The sequence below is a fragment of the Corvus hawaiiensis genome, chromosome 24 (genome assembly GCF_020740725.1).
Source record: "Corvus hawaiiensis isolate bCorHaw1 chromosome 24, bCorHaw1.pri.cur, whole genome shotgun sequence".
NCBI lineage: Eukaryota > Metazoa > Chordata > Aves > Passeriformes > Corvidae > Corvus > Corvus hawaiiensis.
Window position 1 is genome coordinate 6,952,463 of NC_063236.1, and position 21,425 is coordinate 6,973,887.

At 52.9% G+C, this 21,425-nt stretch overlaps 2 protein-coding genes across 4 annotated transcripts; both read left to right on the forward strand.

Moving 5' to 3' along the window:
• The first annotated feature begins 3,456 nt into the window (after nt 1-3,456).
• Nucleotides 3,457-20,406, forward strand: LOC125337568 (peptidase inhibitor 16-like). 2 transcript variants are annotated; one of them, XM_048327405.1, is made up of 6 exons: nt 3,457-3,636; nt 4,890-5,102; nt 5,679-5,788; nt 6,063-6,151; nt 7,141-7,672; nt 19,579-20,406. In XM_048327405.1, the coding sequence occupies exons 1-5, from the start codon at nt 3,484-3,486 to the stop codon at nt 7,269-7,271; spliced, it is 696 nt and encodes a 231-aa protein (XP_048183362.1). In that variant the 5' UTR covers nt 3,457-3,483; the 3' UTR covers nt 7,272-7,672; nt 19,579-20,406. The 2 variants fall into 2 exon arrangements, with proteins under 2 accessions (XP_048183362.1, XP_048183363.1); XM_048327406.1 differs by lacking the exon at nt 19,579-20,406 and adding an exon at nt 11,097-11,108 and having other exon boundaries at nt 7,141-7,587.
• LOC125337567 (peptidase inhibitor 16-like) lies at nt 12,373-20,406 on the forward strand. Of its 2 annotated transcripts, XM_048327404.1 has the most exons (5): nt 12,373-12,593; nt 15,028-15,246; nt 15,509-15,618; nt 16,370-16,458; nt 19,035-20,406. In XM_048327404.1, the coding sequence occupies exons 1-5, from the start codon at nt 12,441-12,443 to the stop codon at nt 19,175-19,177; spliced, it is 714 nt and encodes a 237-aa protein (XP_048183361.1). In that variant the 5' UTR covers nt 12,373-12,440; the 3' UTR covers nt 19,178-20,406. The 2 variants fall into 2 exon arrangements, with proteins under 2 accessions (XP_048183361.1, XP_048183360.1); XM_048327403.1 differs by lacking the exons at nt 12,373-12,593; nt 15,028-15,246; nt 15,509-15,618; nt 16,370-16,458 and adding an exon at nt 18,016-18,688 and having other exon boundaries at nt 19,038-20,406.
• Nucleotides 20,407-21,425: the final 1,019 nt, after the last annotated feature.

Here is a 21,425-nt window from a genome sequence, read left to right on the forward strand (position 1 = left end):
CTTGCTGCCTTTGTTTCTAACGCAGCTGCGTTCCAGGGACAGGGGAGGACCTGTGTGAAAACAGGGCTTTGCTGGTTGCTGTGGGATTATTTTTACAAATTGTGGGAAAGTATGGGAAACACTGTGGTGGGTATTTACTACAGGGCACCTGCAAGGAGGAAGAAGTTGATGAGGTTTCCTATGGGCAGTTGGATGTAGCCTTATGGTCACAGGCCCTGGTTCTCCTGGGGGACTTCCATCACCCTGGTATTTGTTGGAGAGACAGCACAGCCCAGCACACACAGTCCAGGAAGCTCCTACAGATCATTGAAAATAACTTTTTGATACAAGCGGTGGAGGAGCCAAGGAGGAGAAGGGTGTTGCCGGACCTTGTATTACCAAACCAGGAGGGACTGGTTGAAGATGGGAAGGTTGGGGAAAGCCTTGGCTGTAGCGACCCATGTCATGGTGAAACTCAGGATCCTGCATGGGGAAGCAAAGCAGTAGCAGAACTAGAATCCTGTTTTTCCAGAGATCCAATTCAACCTCTCCAAAGACCTACTTAGAGGAATCCCATGGAATAGGGCTCTAGAAGGGAAGGGGGCCCAAGAAAGTTGGTCAATATTCAAGACCAGTGTATCCCCACGATCAAGAAATCAACCAAAGGGGGCAAGAGACCTGCACGGAAGAGCAGGGAGGTTCTAGCAATTCTCAAATGGAAGAAAGAAATTTATGGGATGTGGAAAAAGGGACAGGCACATGAGAGGTGTATGGGAACATCTGTGGGGTATGCAGGGATGCAACAAGGAAGGCCACGGTCCGCTTGGAATTGAGTCTGGCAGGGGATATCAAGAACAACAAGAAGGGCTTCTCCAACTACATCAGCAGCAAAAGGAAGATTAGGGAAAATGTGGGGCTGCTGCTGAATCCAGTGGGTGTCCTGGGCACAGAAGACACAGAGAAGGTGAAATTACTGAATGCCTTCTTTGCCTCAGTCTTTACTGCTGAGGGCAGCCCTCAGGAATCCCAGGCCTTGGAGGTAAGAGATGAAGGATGGAGAAAGGAAAACTTCTCCTTGGTCACTGAGAGTTGAGAGAGAGATCAACCAGGCAGACTTAACACCCATAAATCCCTGGTGGGATGCACCCACAGGTGCTGAGGGAGCTGGCAGAGGTTGTTGCTAAGCCACTCTCCATCATCTTTAAAAATCCTGGAGAACGAGAGAGGTGCCCAGTGACTGGAGAAAAGCCAATGTTAAGTCCTGTCTTCAGAAAGGGCAAATAGGAGGATCTGGGAAACTCCTGGCCAGTCAGCCTCACCTCCATCCCTGGAAATGTGATGGAACAGCTCGTTCTGGAGGTCATCACCAAGCACCTAAAAGTAAAGGTCATTGGGAGTGGTCAGCATGGATTCAGCAAGAGGAAATCCTGCCTGACCAATCTGATGCCTTCTGTGATTACACAGCAGGATGGGTTGGTGAGGGGAGAGCAGTGGGTGGTATCTGCCTTGACTTCAGCAAGGTGTTTGACACTGTTTCCCATATTATCCCATAGATAAGCTCATGAAATGTGGGTTGGATGAATGGACAGTGAGATGGATCAAGAACTGGCTCAATGGCAGAGCTCAGAGGATTATGAGCAGAGCAGAATCCAGCTGGAGGCCTGTAGTCTGTGGCATTCCCCAGGGATCAGTACTGGATCCAGTCTTACCCAACTTGTTTATCAACAACCTGGATGAAGGGATAGAATGGACCCTGAGCAGGTTTGGTGGTGATACAGAACTGGGGAAGTGGTTGATCCACCTGAAGGCTGAGCTGCCATTCAAAGGGACCTGGACAGGCTGCAGAGTTGGATGGAGAGAAACCTAATGAGGTTCAACAGGGGCAAGTGCAGGTCCTGCACCGGGGAGGGATAACCCCAGGTGCCAGCACAGGCTGGGGGTGACCTACTGGAGAGCAGCTCTGCAGAGAAGGACCGGGGGGTCCATGAGTTATCATGAGCCAGCAGTGTGCCCTGGGGCCAGGAGGGACAATGGGATCCTGGGGGGCATCAGGAAGATTGTAGTCAGCAGGTCAGAGAGGTGATCCTTACCCTCTACTCTGCCCTTGGGAGGCCACATCTGTGTTCAGTTCTGGTCTCCAGGTTCCAGAAGGACAGGAGTTATTGGAGAGGGTCCAGTCCCATAAAGATTAGGGATTGGAGCATCTCCTTGATGAGGAGAGATTGCTGGAGCTGGTTAGTTTGGAGAAGACAGAGAGGGGATTGCATCAATCCATATAAATATCTCCAGGGTGGGTCAGAAGATGGTGTCAGACTCTTTTCAGTGGTACCCAGCAACAGGACAAGGAGCAACGGCCATAAACTCAAGAAGTTCTACCTCAAGACAAGAAAAAACTTCATTCCATGGAGGTTGGCAGAGCAGCGGAACAGCTGCCCAGGGAATTGTGGACTCTCTCACTCTGGACACATTCCAAAACCACCAGGATGTGTTCCTGTGTCGCCTGTTCCAGGTGATCTTGCCTTGGCAGAGGGGTTGGACTGGATGATTTCCAGAGGGCCCTTCCAACTCCAGCTATTCCAGGATTCTGTGATTTTGAGAAAAGGGGTGGGAGGTAGAAGAGGGGACCCATAACTGAGGGCTTAGGGAGAAAAAGAGGGCGGTGCTGCGATTCTCACGTGTAGCTTAAAAAAAACTTCTTGCATGCTGCGGCAAGAAACTATAATACCACAAACTGTTTGTCTCTTTAATCCATTTTAAGTACATGGGGGGATGGAGAATCAACGTGTGGCCTGTGAAGATTGTGAAGAGTGCCTATGCCAGGCTATATAGAAGCAGTGAGAAGCTTTTAGAGACTTGTGGCGAAGAAAGCCTTTGTGTGCAGGCGAAAATAACTTATCCTTAAAAAGATTAATAACCCCATGTGATGGCCCATGTTTTGCAGTGTGAAGGAACGGTGAGATTCTTCATGGGAGAGATGCTTAATACCACAGCAGATTGTTTGTTTCCGGGTGGGTCTGCTGTTGGTGGCAGTTTGGGAACCACGTGTAACTGAAGGAAAACCCTTTTTTCCTAAAGCATAAGAGAGAGACTTTTCAAGAACTGGAACACTGACTAACATCCCATGTTCTGTTATCCCTTGTGCGAGTTGGGTAAAAGGAGAGAAGTGCTGGAAAGGGAAGGGGGGTGGGGATTTGCTTTAATTTCTTGTTATTTTCTCTTTACTTTTAATTCTATTAGTAATAAAACTCTTTCATTGTACTGCAACTGTTTAAGGTTTGTGCCTGCTTTGCTTTCTCCTAATTCTTATCTCACAGAAGGAAAATAAGTAATGAATACTTTGAACCAAAACCACTACACACGGGTATGCCCCCCTGTGGCTCCAAAACTCTAATAAATACATTTCCTGCCCAGTTTTCAAACTGTTGGGTGTTCCTGGCTCTTGGGAGGTGCTTTAAATCTGACTGCCAGAGCCGTGAGCTGCTGAGAGCAGAAGCTGCCTGCACAATGCTGAGCTCAGGTCTTTGTCCCGTTCTCCTGGTGCTCTCAGTGCTGCAGCTGAGCTGGTCCCTGAGTGATGAAGAAAAGAAGATAATCTTGGATGAGCATAATAAATATCGCTCTGAGGTCGATCCCCCTGCCAGGGCTATGATGAAGATGGTAAGTGGCTTTTATTGCAGGGGAATATTGGGGTGTTTGTGTGGTGCAAGGCTCGATCTTAATGTGAGGAGGGATCAGGGTGCTCCTTAGGGGAGACAGAGCAATTCTCGTGTAGGGTTACAAGTAGGTGTCAACAGAGGGGTTTCCTAAACTGCCTCTAAAGAGAAGAGTTTCCTTTACCTTTGGAGTTGTCTTTGATCATTTCTGGAAGTTCCAAAGTGTGATGTGAGTCGCCTGATGCTCTTCATGAGAGTGATGCAGCTCTCACTCACATGAGTGCCTGCTGGAGCTCCCTCTGATGAGAGGAAGGACTGCTGAGACCCTGCCATGAGCAGGTGCCATGAGCTGGAGACTTTGCCATGGCCATTGCCAAGAGCTGGTGGGGGAATCCTGCTGTGTGGGACATCACACAGTGCTCTGTATTTGCATCAACATCAAACATGCCAGTCAGGTCTGTCAGTTATTTGGGCCCATCATGCTCCTTGACTCCTCCCCATGCCTTGTGCAAAGCTGCCTTGGACATGAGGATCCCCTGTTTTGCTTGGGGAAATTGAGTCAGGTCCCACATCACATGTGGCTGCAGTGGGAGCAAAGCCGAGCTCTAGAGCTGGTGCTGCTTTTTGTCTTGTTCAGACTCTTGACTTGATTAAAAAGTTGGCTATCAAGTTTTATCTTGCACCACATGTGATTTTTCCTCACTGTTTACAAATCATGGGGAGGAGAAGGACAGCTGTTTATCCTGGAAAGTTGGAGTCCTTTCCTCTTTGGGTCACAGTGTGCTTGGAGGACACCTCTCTGCCTGGCCCAGAAATTACCCAGGCTGAGTAAAACCTTTGTGGGCTGGTAAATGGGAGCTTAACAACCAAACTAAGCCAAAAGCTAAATTCAAGGAGAGGAGGCCTGACCAGTGACTGCAGACTCAAAGGGGACAGAGCCAGAACCCTCAGCACTGTGATGGTTTCTCCATGCTGAGCTGAGGATGTTCTGTGATGGCGTTAGGTGAGCTCCAGGAGAGGCTGTGAGTCCTGGTGGTGCCCTGACCTTCTCCTGTTTGACCCATAAACCAAGGCTTAGTTTGTGCTGGGACTGACCGTGGAGCTCCCCTCTCCTGAGAACTGTATTAGGTAGGGATTTGAATTTCTTCATAGATGGGGAAACTGTGGCCAGAGAGCGCAGGGGTCCTTGGTAAGTGCCTTGTTCCTGTTGGAGAGCCCAGTGTCCCTCTCTGTGTGCTGACACCGAGCTCCTTTCAGACCTGGGACCCGGACCTGGAGGTCAATACTCGAGCCTTTGCAAAGCAGTGCATCTGGGGCAAGAACGGTGAACAGAAGGGGAAAAATTTCTTTGCTACAGCTTCAACCCTGGACGTAAAATTGGCCATTGAACAATGGGATGGGGAGAGGGAATTCTACAGCTTCACAACTCACGAGTGTGACAATGGGCAGACGTGTGACAACCACACCCAGGTACCGGCTGCTGGGATGGAGGGGCTGTTGGGAAAGGAGCTGTACCAGTGCCTCAGCTCCTCCCAAAATCTTTGCAAAAGGACGGGGAACCAGGTGGGATTCACAGTGATAGAGGCAGACCTGGGCATGGTGTCAGCCATGAGCGGCCTTTTGGAGAAGCCCTTTTTAGAGACAAGCTCTGCAGCCCTTTTTTTGGCTGCTTAGCAGAGCTCAGTGCCAGCTTGTCTTGGGTAGACAGATGAGGTCTGAGTGTTTCTTCACGGCTTGGGTGGGAGCAAGGAGAAGAGATGGTGGTGGTAAGTATATGGGTGGATGGAGGAATGGATGGAGGGTTCCAGGACCAAAGCAGAGCTGGTGGTGATAGGTAGGAAAGCTGTGGCACTGGAATATATGACCTTTTGAAGGTGGTTCGGACAGGGGCAAGGGGCAAGATCCTGAATGCCAAAGCAACATGGGGATGTGGGATCAGGGGTGTACACTCTGTGGGATGAGGAGGGCATTGGAGCAGCCTTTAAGGGCAGGGGACAGGTTGCCTTCACCCAATCCCCTCACCTCCACTCCTGGTCTTTGCCTTAGATGGTCTGGGCAGACACAACTCGCACTGGCTGTGGGAAAAGTTTTTGTGAGAAGGTCGATGGAATCGAAACAGAGAATGTGCACGTGCTTGTTTGCAGCTATTTCCCCCCGTAAGTTCCAGGCCCCAATGCCCATCCCCTGCTCTGCTCTGAGGGAGGTGAGGGATCTGCTCCATGCAGTTGTCTGCTCTGGCTTTAGCAGCCTTGGGGTCAGGCTGGTGAGTAAATGGCCCTGACAGGCTGTGGCAGGAGACCAAGACCTGTTTTCTGCATTAATCCTGAGTTTTGCCTTGGCTGGGATAGCCCAGCTGAATCAGCCCCCTCTCTGGGATGGGTGTTCCCCCTATCCTCATGCCTTCTTTATCTTGGCATTTTCTACTTCCAGGGGTAACATGAAAAGCAAAAAGCCCTACATGGAAGGACCCCCATGTACAATGTGTCCCACGGGCACAGTCTGTGTGAACAACCTGTGTGGTGAGTGAGCGGAGCCGCGCGTGGCCCTGCACGGGCTGTTGGGCCTCAGACCCCAGGCTGGGTCTGAGCTCTGAGGCCTTCTGGAGCTGTCAGGAAGCCCTTGAACTGCACTTCCAGGGCTGGACCATGAGACGTCAGGAGCAATTCCTGCTCCTAAGAGAGGTCAGCTGCCTCAAGATGAGGAGGGCTGGACAAAAGCCTTGCACCCCATTAGGCAGGGGTTTTTGCCCCTTGTGGGGCAGGAGGTTGCGTGAGGGACATGAGATGTCTCCAGGTTGGGAACCCCAGAGTGGGGGATGGCCCAGAGTGACCTGAGAGGAGCTGGCTGCTGTTTCAGCCCCTCACTGGTTTCTGCTGGTCCTGCTCAGTGCAGGGGTCTGCTGAGGTGAGCCAGCCCTAACCCACAGCACTTTCCATCTCTGCATCTCTTTCATCCACCCCAACCACAACCCTGCCAAAACTCACAGCCACAGCCAAACCAGAACCCACAGTACCAGTACACACCAGAGCCAAACCAGAACCCACAGCATCAGAGGCCACCATAACCACAGCCAAGCCAAAACCCGCAACCACACACCCAAACACAGCCAAGCCCAAACCCCCAACACTCTTCACCCATCACAAGAGCCAAACCAAGACCTGCCATCACACTCCCAATAACAACCCCAGCCAGGCCAAAACCCACAACACCAAAACTCACCACAACTCTGGCCAAGCCAACACCCACCACAACTCTGGCTAAGCCAACATCTGCTGCTACAACACCAGCACCTGCCACAACAGCAAAGACACAATCGAAAACCGCCACAACCACAAAGCCAGAACCAGAAAGACCTGATCCTACTGAGGCAACTGGGATCACTCTTTCCTTTGAGCCCACATTAGACCCAGATTCTAAAGGGTCTAAAGGCAGGCAATGGAGAGCCTCTTAGCTCCTTCACTCAAGAGGATCTTCTCCTCTAACTTCACGTTTTCTTCTTTTCCATCAGTATCAGCCCTGGACACAGAAAACCAACAGATGACAAGTGTGGATCCACCCAAAGCTGGAGCTCCCAGTACCTGCTTGGGGCTTTCGCTCTTCCTTGTCCCCAGTGCCATCCTGGTGGGCCTTCTGCTCTGAAGGGTCTTCCTCAGCTGTCCCTGCACCCCTCACCAAGGCTTTGGTCAGCGCTGGTTGTTCCACAACCCTGGTAGGCTCAGGAGACTCCTTGGACAATTCACACGCTCCCTCCTTACGCTGCCTTCTCTGCTGCAGCCCCGGCGAGCCAAGGGCAGCCGGCAGGCCCGGAGGAACTTGGTCCCCTTCCCGAGGAGACCCGAGGGCAGGAGGGTGTTTGCCATAATGCTGGTGACCTTGGACGCTTCTCCTTTTTCCTGGCTTCCGTTGCATTTCCAGGCTGGAAGTGTTGAGCTCTCCCACCCACCCACCTGCTCGTGTGACCCCAGGGACAGCGAGGTGACTTGGGGACAATGAGACATGGTGGTTGGCTTTGGTGTTTGTAGATGAGACATGGTGGTTGAGTTTGGTGTTGGTCAGGATGAGTTTCTAGCAGAAATGCTCTTTTCCTTCCCAGTGTGTTTCTTTCAGTTTTGGACACATTTTACCTCTTTCCTTCTTGTCCAAAAAGAGTGGTTTTTTTGAGGATTTCTGTTTCCTCCTGGTTCTGGTGTAGCTCTGGCCAGTACTACCCAGCTCTTCTCCCCTCTCCTCCTCACACTCTGCAGCCCTTGCCTCCTCCCTCTCTCCTGCTCTCTGGCACACATCTCCTTCCTCAGTTATTCCAATGCCATGGATTTATTTTACGCGTGTGCCTGCACCTGTGTGCACGCACAGAAGAGAAGAGCTGAGAGCAGCCACCAGCTCCTTCATGTAGCTTTTCCCTGCATGGCTTCATTCTTTGCATAATTTCAGTGTATTTGAATTTAGATACAGATCCTGCTTGACATGTAACTTGTGTGTGTGTGGTCAGGGAGAACAAATCCCCATGTGTGTCGGTACAATCTGAGCTCCAGAGATACAAGTGACACTGTTAGAGGTCACTGTTGTCTCTGCTGCCCGGCAGCACCAGCTGTCCTGCAGGAACCCAGCTGCCTGCGGGGTGTTCTGGGGTCACGGGCCCGTCCAGCCCAACCAGGCGGTGACCAGCAGATGGCACTGGGAGAGGCACCGCTGAGAACTGGGCAGCTCAACTCGCCCCACACACCCTGCCCAGAGTTCAGAGCTTTATTTAATCGCCAGCTTCAGATGTAGTTAAGAATCAGATTAAAAATAACCTCGTGCCCAGGTACTGTGGCTGCTGAACGCTCTGGGAGCAGCTGAGCTCCTGCTGCTGAGCTGCTTTTGGGAGAGAAATCCATCCCTGGGTTAAGGGGGGATAAAAATACAGCCCGAGAGGCTGCTCCTCACCCGTGTGAGGGGAGAGGGGTCGGACCTGGAAGAGCATTTCAGGACCTCATCTGGTTTTGCATCTGGGTGAAGGACAACGTAACACTCCCTAGAAATTCCCAGGAAACACTGCAAAGAGCAGAGAAACATTTCTCCTCCCAGCAAGATCAGGGCATTCAGGCAGACCCTGATTTTTTGCAGTGCTGGATCCCCCACCCTGCTGAGAGCCAGCGGTGCTGCCGGTTAACAGCCACCAACATGATTCCAGGATTGAAGTGTTCTATCACTGGTGTGGGGCTATGAACCTTGTGAGAACTCTTTGAGTTTTGTCTTCCTGAAGGTTTTGACTTGTGGAGACCGGCTGTTGTGCAAGGATCTATTTATAGAGTTCCTTGCAGCAGAAAACTGCAACCCAGAAGGAAATCCGCTTTCCTCTTGCCCTGCTCCCAGGACAGCGGGGCTGAGCCTGCCCACACAGGCATTTGGCGGGGGTTTGGCTTAATCCTAAATTTGGGGGTTTAGGCAAGGGCAGGGTTTGGTGTGGTGCACCGGGGAGGACACAAAACATTCAAGGGAGACCTTTGCAGCATTTCCACTCCATTGCTGGGCTTGGCAGGAAGGGCGCTCTGGCACTGCCGTGACCCTGGCAAAGATTCTGCCAGGTCCTTACAGCCCTGTGGCTCCGTGTGGTGAGAGGAGGAGAAGCATTAACCTTCAGCTGGGGTGACTTGGGTTGAATGGTGAGATCTGCGGTGTTTATGAGGCCTGGCTTCTTTATGAACCTCACCTGCTTGCTTCCCTCCATCCCTGGGGTCTGTTTCCAGCAGGCAGAGGGAGGTGTTTGCTGCTGGTTGAGCGAGAGGAGGTTCCTTTGCTTCAGCTCCTCAATCTCCTGTGAATGCAGTGGGTCAGAAAGGGTGGGGTGAGCACATACACCCTCCTGGGGGATTTGCTTTTGGGGGATTTGCATTTGGGGTTATGCTGCTGGCAGGTCCATCCAGCTTCCAAGTATTCCCTCAGAGTGTTTGGGCTGAAAGTGCTCTCCTTCCACAATGTCCTGTGGGGGCCTGGGAGGACCCACCTTTCTTGATCTTGCTTCCTGGCTGCTTTTTGCTAAAAGAAGGTGTTGTCCATCCCTGCCATTGCAACCAGCTGCAAAACTAAAACATGAGGGCAGTTCTGGTGGTAAGGAATCGATTTTGGCCAAATCTGCCATGCCCCAGTGTGCAGCACGGCTTCCAGAGCAACTCCTGTCTCCTGCTGCCAGAGGGGAGTGGTGCTCCCACCTTCTGCATCGTCAGGGTGGGAATCCCGGAGGTGAGGCCACAATGGCAAAACTCAGATGACCAAGGGGAGGTTTTGATACCTTGGCCAAAGTGCTGCAAGTGAGCCCTTGTTGTTTTCCTCATCGAGAGCTCCAGTTTCACAGATCCCTGGAAAGGCTGCAGGAGGCTGGGACTTCCCGAGAGAGCCTGGTGGTCCTAGTGGCCTGCTGAGGTGGAACTGGGGGGAAGGGGATTGTTCCTGCAGCTATTGAAGCATCCTGGTCACAGACAGGGTGTCCCACCATGGCCTCCCTCACCTCAGCTCCCCTTGGCACTTGCTGTACTGGTTTGGAAAATTCCCCACTCTCACCCTGCCCAGCTCAGACGGATTCCCAGTCAACACTTGTGTCCCAGCATTTTAAAATCATAGAACGGATGAATGAATAGTGTGGAAGACGATAAACTCCTCCAGAACTCATAAATCCGGGCGAGTAGGGAAAAGAGAGAGATCCCGTTACTCCCACACCAGTGCAGGAGCCTTGTTAGACACCGGCCAGCCCCGCTGGAGCCCCTCGAGATGTGAGTCAGTAGAGCCCAGGCTTGGTCACTTCTGTGCTGCAGAGTGGGGCCTCTCTGGAGCCACCAGCCTGGAGCAGACCCTGTCAGGTGTCGGTGTGTGGCTCCTGTCCCCGTGCAGAGGCCGCTGCTCCCCGGGGTGTGGGGATGGGCTGTTCCTTGAGCAGAAGGAAAGCTGCATTCCACACACACTTACCTAATGCCGGCTGGACACGAGTGTCTCAGCTCCAGGGTGGGGCTTGGACCTTGCACTGCTAATCTTGATGCTTCAGACATTGGCTCCAGAATGAGCCGTCAGAGCAGGTTGGGAGTTGAGAAATGGCCCTTGCACCCCTTTGGAAGCCGCCCTGCACTTGCCGAAGGCATCAGCTCTTACGTTTCCCCATGAGCCACATGTCCTGGTGATGACTCCTCCAGAGCTGTTTGCTCTTCCCCACAAGCTCTGCGTATCCCATTTTCCATCATCCTTGTTGCCACGCTATCTCCTGCAGGGCGCAGCCAGGGTGCTGTAGTGCCAGGGGCTATGTGGAGCTTGGCCCTGCATCTCCACATCACGTTTGAAGAGACCAGCACCTGCACTGGTCTAGTGAAAGGTGTCCCTGCTCATGGTAGAGAGGTTGGAATGAGATGAACTCTCAGGTTCCTCCCAACTCAAACCATTCCGTGGCTCTATGATTCTCAGCACTGCCTTGTTCCTGGTAAGCCAGGCCACGGTGAGCTGGCCAGCAGGAGCTGCAGCCCGTGTTGATATTTTCTAGATGTTTCCCCAGGTCTCCAGAGATGCAACAGCAAATGTGTTGAGGTGTCTCCATCATGAGACAGATCTGCCTTAGCAATACATGGGAATCTCTGGTTTGACCGGCCGAGTTGAAGAGAAGACCTGGTGAGATCTTGGCCTCAGACCCCACTTGCAGAAATTTTTGGACAATTGAGGGTATGGCTGACCCCAGAGCTGGTGAAGGACAAGGTAATACAAAAGTAAGAGATCTGGGGAGCAGTAGGAGAGCTGTTGAGGTGAGAGAGGTGATCCGTGTGGTCTAAAACAAGAGGAAAACCAGCAAAGCGTTGCCTGGGGAGTGGGGAGAGGAGGGGGAGGCAGAGCCGGCAGCGTGTGATTAACTTGGCTCTGCTCTCCAGAGCTGCCCACCCGCTGATGCTCTCTAACAGGCTGTGATCCCAGCGGAGCTCCTGGAGCGGGGCCGGGCGGTTGCACAATCGCAGATGGGGAGCCGAGGCTGCAGCAGTGCGGGGGGCTCGGCCAGAGCCGCTCCGGCTGCGGGACACGGGTGCTGAGCCCTCCGGGTGACTGCGGGGACGGAGCACAGCCTGTCCCTGCAGAGCCGATGGTCGGGTTATTCCAGCCACAGACTCTCAGCTCCCCTGTCTGGGGCAATTTCAGCTCTGTTCTCTGTTCTTCCTCTCCTGCTCCCCCCTCTCCTGATGGCTCAGGGAAGAGGCATCAACCCTCTGCTTTCTCCCGTTCCCAGCAGGCTGGGGGAGCCCGGGGGGCTGTTCCTCAGCTGCCAAATGCTGTCCCCCCCCCCACAGACATGGGGGTGGCCGAGAAGGGCTCTGACTCTGAGGAGTTCCCGTGCTGCAAACTGCTCTCAGCAATTGCATCTTGCTGCTTTTGTTTCTAACGCAGCTGCGTTCCAGGGACAGGGGAAGACCCGTGTGAAAACAGGGCTTTGCTGGTTGCTGTGGGATTATTGTTACAGATTAGGAGAAATGGGACAGGAGGTAGGAGAGAGGACCCGTAACTGAGGGCTCAGGGGATGGCTGAGGTTTGGAGCAGCAGAGGTTTGGATGAAGAATGCCAATCCAAGGATTAGGATTCAGGCACGGGGTCTGTCCCAGGGAGAGGACCCTGCATGTTCGTTGGCACTGCTGCCTCTCCATCAAGGCTGATATGTGAGATGGGTGTGTTCTGCGTGGCTCCAAAACTCTAATAAATACATTTCCTCCCCAATCTTCAAGCTGTTGGGTGTTCCTGGCTTTTGGGAGGTGCTTTAAATCTGACTGCCAGAGCCGTGGGCTGCTGAGAGCAGAAGCTGCCTGCACAATGCTGAGCTCAGGTCTTTGTCCCGTTCTCCTGGTGCTCTCAGTGCTGCAGCTGAGCTGGTCCCTGAGTGATGAAGAAAAGAAGATAATCTTGGATGAGCATAATAAATATCGCTCTGAGGTCGATCCCCCTGCCAGGGCTATGATGAAGATGGTAAGTGGCTTTTATTGCAGGGGAATATTGGGGTGTTTGTGTGGTGCAAGGCTCGATCTTAATGCGAGGAGGGATCAGGGTGCTCCTTAGGGGAGACAGAGCAATTCTCGTGTAGGGTTACAAGTAGGTGTCAACAGAGGGGTTTCCTAAACTGCCTCTAAAGAGAAGAGTTTCCTTTACCTTTGGAGTTGTCTTTGATCATTTCTGGAAGTTCCAAAGTGTGATGTGAGTCCCCCGATGCTCTTCATGAGAGTGATGCAGCTCTCACTCACATGAGTGCCTGCTGGAGCTCCCTCTGATGAGAGGAAGGACTGCTGAGACCCTGCCATGAGCAGGTGCCATGAGCCAGAGACTTTGCCATGGCCATTGCCAAGAGCTGGTGGGGGAATCCTGCTGTGTGGGACATCACACAGTGCTCTGTATTTGCCTTTTCAGGTGAGAGTACTTTTATCTATTGGAGGGAATGTCAAATGTCAGTCAAGGTCTTTCAGTTATTTGGGCTCATCACACTCCTAATCCTCGCCATGATTTGGTGTCTTGAAGATGCAGGATCCCCTGTTTTGCTTGGGGAAATCAGTGAGATCTGAAGTAGGAACAACAACAAGCTTAGTGCTGGTGCTGCTTTTTGTCTTGTTCAGACTCTTGATTTGATTAGAACTTGGCTGTCAAGTTTTATCTTGCACCACATGTGATTTTTCCTTACTGTTTGCAAATCACACAGAGAAAGATAATTGTTTATCATGGAGAGTTGGAGTGCTTTCCTCTTTGGGTCACAGTGTGCTTGGAGGACACCTCCCTGCCTGGCCCAGAAATTGCCCAGGTTGAGTAAAACCTTTGTGGGCTGGTAAATGGGTGCTTAACAATTAAAAAAAGCCAGAAGTTAAATTCAGGGAGAGGAGGCCTGACCAGTGACTGCAGACTCAAAGGGGACAGAGCCAGAACCCTCAGCACTGTGATCCCATTGAACCCAGCAGGCACAGCAAACTCAGAGTATCAGGGCTTTGGAGCCAAAGTCTTAGAGAAAGCCTGAGGGAAACGATCTCTCAGGATCCTTAAGTCAGTGCAATTCCAAACCTGTGAGGGCTGCTCGCAGCTGAGTCTTTGATTGCAGCCCCTGTGCTTTGAGATGCTCCCTCTGCAGCTTCTGCTTCTGCTTAAACACACGGGACCCACTCATGGTCTGGAGCCAAAGGCTTTTTCATTTTGAAACCCAGCAAATGTTTAGCTCACAGCAGCCCTGACGATTCTTCAGTAGAGGTTTTCCATGAGAACACCGTCCTCGCCTCCCTCCTGGGACCTTTGCTTGGGCTGTCTTTGCTTCTGGCTTCACCTGCTGCCATGGCACTGTGCCTGGCTGAGGTCACCCCATGCTTCCTTTTGGGACATGGGGTTGGTTGCTTTGGAAATATTTAGTTGAAGGGGGGGATCTGTAGTCTAAAGCCACTTTTCTTTACTAATGAGGCAAATCTGCAGCTGTGAGTCCCCCATTTATGGAGCCCAGCTCCATGCCAGAGGGAGAGGGCTGTGTGGTCCCCAAAGTGGGTGTCCAGCCATCACTGTCAGTGTGGCTTGGGGCCATGGTGGGAGATGAACCAACACTCTGTGTCCCATCCAGGTGTTTTCTCCCCCCAGTGTCTTAGGGCCCGTCCTCATCCCCTCAACACCCCAATGGTGACGTGCCCTCCTGTATGTCACCTTTTGGATCCAGCCCTGGCTCTGTCCAGGAAGATCCCCCCTCAGGATCCCCTGTTTGCAGGGCTGCCTTCCAGCAGCCAAGCTGCTCTCTCCATCAAGGATGGTCCAAACAGCTGCAGTGTAGGATTCCCCGTATGCACCCCTGTGAGAGAAACTCTCCTCCTCCTCCTCCTTGTTCTCCTGCTGCACATCCCTGTGGCCAGGGGCTCAGCTGGTGGCGGGGCCGCTGCCGCTCCAGAGGGGCTCCTGGCCAGCAGCCATGTCTCGGATCCAGGCAAACAGATGATGTTTCCCAGGAGCGTGTGCTCCCAGACTTTGTACAGCTGCCAGGAGAGATGTGTCCCATTCCCCTCCCATCCCCACCCTGGGCGAGGAGGGATGGCCCCAGGCCCCTCTGGCGTGACCCAGGGTGGGTTTCCTTCCTTCCTCCACTCAACTTCATGGTTTCTCCATGCTGAGCTGAGGATGTTCTGTGATGGGGTTAGATGAGCTCCAGGAGAGGCTGTGAGTCCTGGTGGTGCCCTGACCTTCTCCTGTTTGACCCATAAACCAAGGCTTAGTTTGTTCTGGGACTGACCATGGAGCTCCCCTCTCCCGAGGACTGTGTTAGGTAGGGATTTGAATTTCTTCATAGATGGGGAAACTGTGGCCAGAGAGCGCAGGGGTCCTTGGTAAGTGCCTTGTTCCTGTTGGAGAGCCCAGTGTCCCTCTCTGTGTGCTGACACCGAGCTCCTTTCAGACCTGGGACAAGGAGCTGGAGGCCCTTGCTCAATCCTACGCAGAGAAGTGCATCTGGGACCACAACAAGGAGAGGGGCCGACGGGGAGAAAACCTCTTTGCTATGGCCCCAACCCTGGAACTAGAATTTGCTGTGGAAGACTGGAATGGGGAGAAGAAATTCTACAACTTGACAACATCCACGTGTGTCCCCGGGCAGATGTGTGGCCACTACACCCAGGTACCAGCTGCTGGGGTGGAGGGGTGGCTGCTCAGCAGAGCTGGGTGCCAGATTTTCTTAGACAGAGAGACGAAGTCTGAGTGTTTCTTCACAGCTTGGGTGGGAGCAGACATGGTGGTGGATCCTTGAATGCCAAAGCAACATGGGGATGTGGGATTGGGGACACGCTCTGTGGGATGAGGACGTCTTCAGAGCAGCCTTTAAGGCCAAGGGACAGGTTGCCTTCACCCAATCCCCTCACCTCCACCCTGCTTTGCCTTAGGTGGTTTGGTCAAGCACGTATCAGATCGGCTGCGGGGCACATTTTTGTGAGAAGATCAATGGAATCGAAACAGAGAACATGCACCTGCTTGTTTGCAACTATTATCCCCCGTAAGTCCCAGGCCCTGCATGGATTGGTGCATCTCAGTGGGGTTTCTGTGCTGGAAATGCCCTGGCTTCAGTCCTTATGTCACAGCAGGGTTTGTCCTTGGTCAGAAATAGAAGTTCCAAATAATGCTTCTCTTATCTTGGGTTGGTCCCAGAGTAAGGAAGGGTTGTCTGGAGTTCCCAGCCCGTTACTGTGAATGCTGAGGGCTGGTTCAGCTTCTGGCACACACCAGGGAGGGACCTTCTTCCCCAAGAGCTGCTCAAGGCTGAAGTGGCAGTAGCTGAGGGTACAAACAGCTCCCTGCCCTGGGCCTTGTTCTTCCGTGCTGGCAACAGCCGTCACTTGGGGTGGAGAAGCCCTTTTGCAGCAGCAGGAAGGGTTAGACATGGGAGGAGAGCTGGGTACTCCCTTACCAGCCCTGAGCACCAAGAGTGGCTGGTGGCTGCAGACCTTCCTGGGGGTCTGGAGCGGAAGGGAAACAGAATTTCCTGTCCCAATGCCCATCCCCTGCTCTGCTCTGAGGGAGGTGAGGGATCTGCTCCATGCAGTTGTCTGCTCTGGCTTTAGCAGCCTTGGGGTCAGGCTGGTGAGTAAATGGCCCTGACAGGCTGTGGCAGGAGACCAAGACCTGTTTTCTGCATTAATCCTGAGTTTTGCCTTGGCTGGGATAGCCCAGCTGAATCAGCCCCCTCTCTGGGATGGGTGTTCCCCCTATCCTCATGCCTTCTTTATCTTGGCATTTTCTACTTCCAGGGGTAACATGAAAAGCAAAAAGCCCTACATGGAAGGACCCCCATGTACAATGTGTCCCACGGGCACAGTCTGTGTGAACAACCTGTGTGGTGAGTGAGCGGAGCCGCGCGTGGCCCTGCACGGGCTGTTGGGCCTCAGACCCCAGGCTGGGTCTGAGCTCTGAGGCCTTCTGGAGCTGTCAGGAAGCCCTTGAACTGCACTCCCAGGGCTGGACCATGAGACAGGACAACTGCCTTAAGATAAGGAGGGGCTTGCACCCCATTAGGCAGGGGTTTTTGCCCCTTGTGGGGCAGGAGGTTGCGTGAGGGACATGAGATGTCTCCAGGTTGGGAACCCCAGAGTGGGGGATGGCCCAGAGTGACCTGAGAGGAGCTGGCTGCTGTTTCAGCCCCTCACTGGTTTCTGCTGGTCCTGCTCAGTGCAGGGATCCATTGAGGTCAGCTGACCCAGCCCTAACCCATGGCACTTTTCATCTCTTACCAGAACTCGTTGTAGAAGAGACCACTCCGGCCTCTGTGACAACAAAGGCAAGGCCATCCACCCCAGCCACAGCCAAACCAGAGCCCACAGCCAAACCAGAACCCACAACACCCGTCCACACCACAGCTGAACCAGAACCCACACCAGTGTCCACCACAGCTGAACCAGAACACACACCAGTCCACACCACAGCTGAACCAGAACCCACACCAGTGTCCACCACAGCTGAACCAGAACACACACCAGTATCCACCACAGCTAAGCAAGAACACACACCAGTCCACACCACAGCTGAACCAGAACACACACCAGTCCATACCACAGCTAAACAAGAACACACACCAGTCCACACCACAGCTGAACCAGAACCCACACCAATGTCCCCCACAGCCAAACCAGCACCTGCAACACCAGTCCACACCACAGCAAAACCTGAACCCACACCAGTGTCCACCACAGCCAAACAACCCACAAAACCAGTGTCTACCACCACAGCCAAGCCAAAACCCACAACCACACTTCCAACCACAACCACAGCCAAGCCATCACCCACAGCCACACTCCCAACCACAGCCAAGCCCAAACCCCCAACACAGGCACCCATCAGCACAGCCAAGCCAAAACCTGCCACCACACTCCCAACAACAACCCTAGCCAGGCCAAAACCCACAACACCAGCAGCCACCACAGCCATGGCCAAGCCAAAACCCACCATGCCAGCAGCCACCAGCACTGCAGCCAAACCAAAGCCCACCACAGCTGCAGCCAAGCCAACACCCACCACACCAAAACCCACTCTAACAACCACTACCACTAAACCAACAACCACCACTACCCCCAAGATGACACCCAATACCCTGAAACCCAATACAACCACTACCACCAAACCAACACCCACCACACCAAACCTCACCACAACTACCGCCAAACCAACACCCACCACACCCACAACCACCACTTCCACCAAACCAACACCCACCACACCAAACCCCGCCACAACCACAACTACCCCCAGGCCAACACCCACCACACCAAACCCCACCACAACCACCACTACCACCAAACCAACACCCACCACACCAAACCCCACCACAACCACCACTACCACCAAACCAACACCCACCACACCAAACCCCACCACAACCACCACTACCACCAAACCAACACCCACCACACCAAACCCCACCACAACCACCACTACCACCAAGCCAAAACCAACCACAATTATGGCCAAGCCAACACCCACCACACCAAAACCCACTCCAACCATGGCTAAGCAAAAACCTGCTACAGCCCCAGCCAAGCCAACACCCACCACACCATCATCTACCACCACTACAGCCAAGCCAACACGTGCTGCTACAACACCAACACCTACCACAACAGCAAAGACACAACCGAAAACTGCCACAACCACAAAGCCAGAACCAGAAAGACCTGATCCTACTGAGGCAACTGGGATCACTCTTTCCTTTGAGCCCACATTAGACCCAGATTATAAAGTATCTCCAGAGGTAGACACTGGAGAGCCTCTTAGCTCCTTCACTACAGAAGATCCAGCCTTACTAGAAAGCTTGGGCACAGCCTTCAGCCCCAGATCAGTCCCAGAAACAAAGAAAGGTGTCAAAGAGGATGGGAAAGAGAAATCAGCATTTTCCAGTCCATCTCCATCCCTCAGCCAAGTTGTTCCAGAGATTAAGTTAGGTTTCAATAGAGGTGAGCTCATAACCCCCTCCAAGTCAGTGGTCCTCAGCCCTGAAGAGCCCACGTTCTTGCGCTTAACATCATCCTCCAAAGACAAAAAAGGGCCGAGCCCCCATTTCCAGACCTCCCTCTCAGGTAAGGCAAACGTGCAGTTTGTCCTGGCATGGACACTTGGACATTCAGGGATCCCCAAGCAGCATGGAGAGGGCTTGGGAGGAGCAGTGTCAGACTGGTCCTTTGGATCCTCCTCTTGTATGTGGCACCAAGCCTTTTCCTCACTCTTTGCTCTAACCCTGAGGGGCTGGTTGGATGTCTTGTCCCTGAAGCATGGTCCCATTCACAGCCTGCCCCCACTAACGCACAGCTTCCCTGGACCAGAGCTCTGCTGCCTCAGGGCACATCATGGCACACCTGCATGAGTGGGAGTTTCTCTTCTGCCAAATCTTCCTCTCTAACTCTACATTTTCCTCTCTTCTTCCAGCAGGTGCCCTGGACACAGAAGAACTGGAGACAAACTCGGACCAGACAAGTGTGGATCCACCCAAAGCTGGAGCTCCCAGTACCTGCTTGGGGCTTTCGCTCTTCCTTGTCCCCAGTGCCATCCTGGTGGGCCTTCTGCTCTGAAGGGTCTTCCTCAGCTGTCCCTGCACCCCTCACCAAGGCTTTGGTCAGCGCTGGTTGTTCCACAACCCTGGTAGGCTCAGGAGACTCCTTGGACAATTCACACGCTCCCTCCTTACGCTGCCTTCTCTGCTGCAGCCCCGGCGAGCCAAGGGCAGCCGGCAGGCCCGGAGGAACTTGGTCCCCTTCCCGAGGAGACCCGAGGGCAGGAGGGTGTTTGCCATAATGCTGGTGACCTTGGACGCTTCTCCTTTTTCCTGGCTTCCGTTGCATTTCCAGGCTGGAAGTGTTGAGCTCTCCCACCCACCCACCCGCTCGTGTGACCCCAGGGACAGCGGGGTGACTTGGGGACAATGAGACATGGTGGTTGGCTTTGGTGTTTGTAGATGAGACATGGGGGCTAGGTTTGGTGGATTTTTCCAGCAGAAATGCTCTTTTCCCTCCCAGTGTGTCCATCTCAATTTTGGACAAGTTTTACCTCTTTCCCTTCTTGTCCAAAAAGAGTGGCTGTTTTGATTTCTGTTTCTGGAGGATTTCTGTTTCCTCCTGGTTCTGGTGTAGCTCTGGCCAGTACTACCCAGCTCTTCTCCCCTCTCCTCCTCACACTCTGCAGCCCTTGCCTCCTCCCTCTCTCCTGCTCTCTGGCACACATCCCCTTCCTCAGTTACTCCAATGCCATGGATTTATTTTACGCGTGTGCCTGCACCTGTGTGCACGCACAGAAGAGAAGAGCTGAGAGCAGCCACCAGCTCCTTCATGTAGCTTTTCCCTGCATGGCTTCATTCTTTGCATAATTTCAGTGTATTTGAATTTAGATACAGATCCTGCTTGACATGTAACTTGTGTGTGTGTGGTCAGGGAGAACAAATCCCCATGTGTGTCGGTACAATCTGAGCTCCAGAGATACAAGTGACACTGTTAGAGGTTATTGGTGGCTCCTGGGCACATCGCAGGACTGCTGGCATTGTCTGGGACACTGTGTTTTGTTACCCCACGGCTCTCCTCCCTTCACCTGAGGATTCCCAGTCAGGTGTGTTAAATATGTGACAAGCTTTGCAGACTGGTGGAAGGAAGATAACAGGGAGATACAGCCCCTTCTCTGGTCATTGCAACCTTTCATTTCTTACAGATGAGGTGGAGGATGACCTGAAGGCCATTATTCACATCCTCCACTGCTGCTCTGTCCTGTGCATCCCCAGAGCATGCACTGAATAAATCCAGTTGTGAAAGTCTGTACAGTGTCTCACTGGGGGTCTGGACACCGGGAAGCCACTTATTCTACCTGTAAAATGCTCTTAATTGTGTGCTTACATAGAATTGCTAAAAGACAACATGATTTCTGTGGGTCCTGAAGGGTTTTTTGGCTTTCCAAAAGCATCCCTGTGCTGCTTTCTGTAAGGGTGTAACTAAATGTTTTTAAACCTGTGTAAAACCAGCAGGAGGAGGGGACTGAGGATGACGTAGGGAATTTTTCTTGAGCATCCAGCTGAGTGTAAAGCAAAAATGTGTCCCCACCAGGAATTTTTGGGCAAAGAAAGCAAGAGAAAAAGAGTTGAGAGCAAAAAAAGAAATAAAAACTAGGGCTGGAGCCCTTCTGGTTCCCTGTTTTAGGAAGCCCAGCACAAGCCTCTCACACCCTAAACGCACACAATTTCATCTTTGCAGCACAGAAAAAAGTTAAATACAAGTGTATGTCCCCAGATTCTGTGTTTTTGCAGCATTTTCACCTCAGAACATCCATCCAGGAGCAGCATGAGGGGAAAGGGCCTCGCGAGGCAGAATCTCAGCGCTGGAGTGATGCTCGTATCTGACTTTGCCTTTTGCTTTTCCCCATCCTCCTGCCCCTGCTTTTGCCAGCAAAGCTGCCCTGCAGCTCCCCACTTCCCTTCTCCCGAAACGCTGCTGCAGGAGCCCGGCAGCACCAGCTGTCCTGCAGGAACCCAGCTGCCTGCGGGGTGTTCTGGGGTCACGGGCCCGTCCAGCCCAACCAGGCGGTGACCAGCAGATGGCACTGGGAGAGGCACCGCTGAGAACTGGGCAGCTCAACTCGCCCCGCACACCCTGCCCAGAGTTCAGAGCTTTATTTAATCGCCAGCTTCAGATGTAGTTAAGAATCAGATTAAAAATAACCTCGTGCCCAGGTGCTGTGGCTGCTGAACGCTCTGGGAGCAGCTGAGCTCCTGCTGCTGAGCTGCTTTTGGGAGAGAAATCCATCCCTGGGTTAAGGGGGGATAAAAATACAGCCCGAGAG